At 37.8% G+C, this 4,184-nt stretch overlaps 1 protein-coding gene across 1 annotated transcript; it reads left to right on the top strand.

The window, feature by feature from the left end:
* Positions 1-3,444: 3,444 nt before the first annotated feature.
* LOC129317531 (uncharacterized) lies at positions 3,445-3,924 on the top strand. Its single transcript, XM_054961844.1, has one exon. It carries the CDS (start codon positions 3,445-3,447, stop codon positions 3,922-3,924), a length of 480 nt encoding a protein of 159 aa, XP_054817819.1.
* Positions 3,925-4,184: the final 260 nt, after the last annotated feature.

Raw genomic sequence — 4,184 nt, 5'->3', positions numbered from 1 at the left:
AAGGCCTATTAAAACATTGGCAATCTCGAGCAAGCTTGTTGCTAGCAGTGACAAGGCGTATGAAAGCGTTGGTAGCCTTGTGCATACTTTAGGAAAAAGTTAGCAACCAACAACGAGCTCGTGGCAAGTGTTGGCAAGGCATAAACCAACGTTAGCAACCTATGGCAAGCTTGTGACAAGCACTGGCAAGGCCTGTGGAAGCACTAGTAGGCTCATACAAGCTTGTGGTAAGGGTTGGCAACCAAGGGTGTGATTGTTGCAAGCACTGGCAACGCACGAATAGGTATTGGCAATGTATGGCAAACATGTGGCAAGCATTGGCAAGGCGTTTTGAAGCTATGACAGCCTTGTGCAAGCTTGTGGCAAGGCCTATGGAAGAGTTCGCATCCTCATAAAGGCATAAACAAGTGTTGGCAATTGTGGATAGGCTTATGGCAAGTGTTGGCAAGGCAAGAACAAGCTTTGGTAACCCATGGCAAAGTTATGGCGGGTATTGGCAAGGCCCGTGGAAGTATTAGTAACCTCAAGCAAGCTTATAGCAAGTATTGGTAACCATGGACGGGGTCGTGGCAAGTGTTGGCAAGGCATGAACAAGGATTGGCAACCCATGGCAAGCTTGTGGTAAAAGTTGGAAAGGCACATGAAAGTGTTGGTAGCCTCAAGTAAACTTGTGGGAAGTATTTGCAACCACTGGTGAGCTCGTGGCAAGTGTTGGCAAGGCACGAACAAGCATTGGAACACATGGCAAGCTTGTGGTGGGTATTAGCAAGGCCCATGGAAGTTTTAGCAGCCTCGAGCAAGCTTGTGGCAAGTAGTGACATATTAGGGTGAGCCTATGGTCGGTGCTGGCAAGGCACGAACGAGTATTGGCAACCCATGGCAAGCTTGTGGCAAGAGTTGGTAAGGCCTATAAAAGTGTTGGCAGCCTCAAGCAAGCTTGTGGCAATTGTTGGCAACCACTGGCGAGCTCATGACAAGTGTTGGCAAAGCACAAACAAGTATTTGCAACCCATGCCAAAGTTATGGCAAGTATTTGTAAGGCCCATGGAAGCATTGGTAGCCTCGAGCAAACTTATGGCAAGCGTTGGCAACCACTGGCAAGCTCATGGCAAGCATTGGCAAGGTGCAAACAAGCTTTTGCAACCCACGGCAAGGTTGTGGCATGACCCATAGAAGCATTGGTAGCCTCAAGCAAGCTTGTGGCAATTGTTAGCAACTATAGACGTGTAGGATAGGGAGGCACAGTGGAAGATTAAAATTTTAAAGTCCCTATCCTTATATGGACCAAACGAACCCATTTAAGTCAAGATGGATAGAAGAGTTGCCTTTTAATTCTTTAAAGTTGGCACACATTTGGATCTCAGGAGCTGACAATGTAGATCTTCTCCCTCTACCAGTATCCACACAAACAGCTCTCTAACTCGAACAGCGTGCTAGCGCTCTCAGTATCCGTTCTTCTTTGAATGTTAATTTTTCTTTCTATAGGGTGTTTTATGGCTCTCAGAGTGTTTTTGCTATTAGAACCTTTCTAACTATCTCTCTCTTCATAAGGACATCTCTATCTATATATAGTATATAGATAAGGTTTTTTGTCTTCCACTTAAAAGCTGAAGAAAATTTAATTAAATTTATCTCATAAATTTAATCCATAATATCACATCTAATTTGAATTTAGCTTATAAATTCAAATTATAAAACTGACATGATATTCTCTCCTATCATATTTTCAAAATATATATGTATATCTATATATTCGTATATACATATAATATAATATGTATATGTGATATATATTATATTATATTATATTATGTTAGTTTTAAATGTAATCTATCATATAAAATTAAATTTAAAACTAACATAATATAATATAATATATATCACATATACATATTATATTATATATATACGAATATATATACATATATATTTTGAAAATATATATATTATCTATATTTAATTTTATATATTATATACATATATCATATATATCTAATATATACATACATATACGGATATAGATATACATATATATATACATACATATATATATAATTATAGTTTGAATTTTATATTTCATATAAATTTATATATATAAATATTTATCAAATAAATATTTAAATAAATATATATATATATATAATTCATTCACCCTATATTACATTCATTGAATCTAGACATATTCTAGATTTAATGAACTTGGACATTACAGCTCGAGTTGGGCTATTCTTGTGTGCAACCCTGTAGGCCCATATGGAATTAGCAGTAGGCTAATTACGCTATTAGCCCACAAGTCATAAGTGGCCTATAGCAAGACATTGCAACTACCTAATTCACATAAGGATCAATGATCTAATGTAACCTACATGCAACCATATCACATTCCTTTTGTCACGCGATATGTTGGTCAAGTACGAGACATGAAATTGTCATTCTCCTTTACCTGACCGTTACTTTCTCAATCTTTGAGTAGACTAACAGTAGCAAGGAAAAAACCTTTCCATTGTAATATGACCATATATTTTCTTAGTCTTATTGATCAAGGGACCTAGTAATATCTCTCACTTAATGTGAGGGATAAATTCCATCTTGACCACTTATATTCCTCTACATGAATATCACTAAACTCAATTATAGCCTTTATAATCACCCGATCAAAGGTGACTTTTGATTAAGTTAAAGTTCAATAGTCATCATGTAGGAATCTATGATGATCTCAGGTTAAAGGGCTTAGTGATGTAGTTACATATGAGATAAGCTTACGACTTGTACCACACAGCTTTCTCATAGCGGGTCGATCCAGCACCTTGTACTCTTTCAAGTGCTTATGACTTTAATTTATATCTCTATAATTAATTAAAGTCATACTAGTCTTGTTTCATCTATGATTCCTCAAAGATGACCAACTAGGGACATTTAGGACAATCACTATACTTTGTCCAGGGATACAATTATCATATTGAATATGCAATTGTTATGATAATAAAAGAGAAATTCATTAAATAACATTATGCATCGTACAATGATTGGCCTTGGGGCACAATTTCCAATAAGACGAGCTCATGGCAAGTGTTGGCATGGAACAAATAAGTGTTGGCAACCCATGGCAGGCTTATGGCAAGTGTTGGCAAGGCCTATGAAAGAGTTGGCATCCTTGAGCAAGCCTGTGACAGGTGTTGGCAACTGTGAACAGGCTCATGGCAAGTGTTGGTAAAGCAAGAACAAGCATTAGCAACCTATGCCAAGCTTATGGCAGGTGTTGGCAAGGCCCATGGAAGTGTTGGTAGCCTCAAGCAAGCTTGTGGTAAGTATAACATCCAAAAAATTTTAACCCTAATTTCTTAACTTAATTAGGGTAATTAGTAAGTTAATAAGGTGTGTGGCTAGAGGGGCTTAATTTAGCATAGTTGTTATGATTTCAGCCCTAGAAGTGGGTTCAGATTGATGGCGAAAATTGATATGATAATTGGCATGGATTGGTTGTCTGCTAATGGAGCGACGTTAAACTGTAATAGAAAGATAGTTTCATTACTAGTGTACACGGTGACTACTATGATGGATGAGACTACACTGTCTGTACCTACTATTACTTTGGAGACTCCCAAGTTCTTATCAGTAGTACAAGTGGAGAAATTAGTGAAGGAAGGCTGTCAAGCTTTCATGGTGTTTTGCTTAGTACACGGAGTATATGATGGACCAATAGATAAGATTGGAGTTGTCAATGAGTTTCCTAAGGTGTTTGCAGACAAAGTGTCTAGATTGCCACCAGAGAGAGAGATTGAGTTCTCAATCGACTTAGTACTTGATATCGAGCCAATCTATAAGGCTTCGTATCGGATGGCTCCAACAGAATTGAATGAGCTTAAAAAGCAGCTAGAGGAGTTATTGGAGAAAGCGTTGATTAGACCTAGCGTTTCACCTTAAGGTTTTCCTGTTCTATTGTCAAGAAGAAAGATGGTAGCTTGAGATTGTGCATAGACTACCGGTAGCTAAACAAGGTGACAATTAAGAAGAAGTACCCGTTACCCTGAATTGACAGCTTGTTTGATTAGTTAGTTGGAGTAGTGGTATTCTCTAAGATTGACTTGAGATCTGACTATCACCAATTTAGAGTGAAAATGGATGATGTGTCGAAGATTGCTTTTAGAACAAGATATGGGCATTATGACCTTCTTGTTATGCCC

This window comes from Prosopis cineraria, unplaced genomic scaffold (genome assembly GCF_029017545.1).
Source record: "Prosopis cineraria cultivar Desert tree isolate PC_DT_omini unplaced genomic scaffold, ASM2901754v1 PC8, whole genome shotgun sequence".
NCBI lineage: Eukaryota > Viridiplantae > Streptophyta > Magnoliopsida > Fabales > Fabaceae > Prosopis > Prosopis cineraria.
This window is presented reverse-complemented; position numbering and strand designations above follow the sequence as displayed.

What these genes read in the sequence shown, in the direction of transcription:
- LOC129317531 (XM_054961844.1), top strand. Translation starts at nt 3,445, where the DNA reads ATGGCGAAAATTGATATGATAATTGGCATGGATTGGTTGTCTGCTAAT.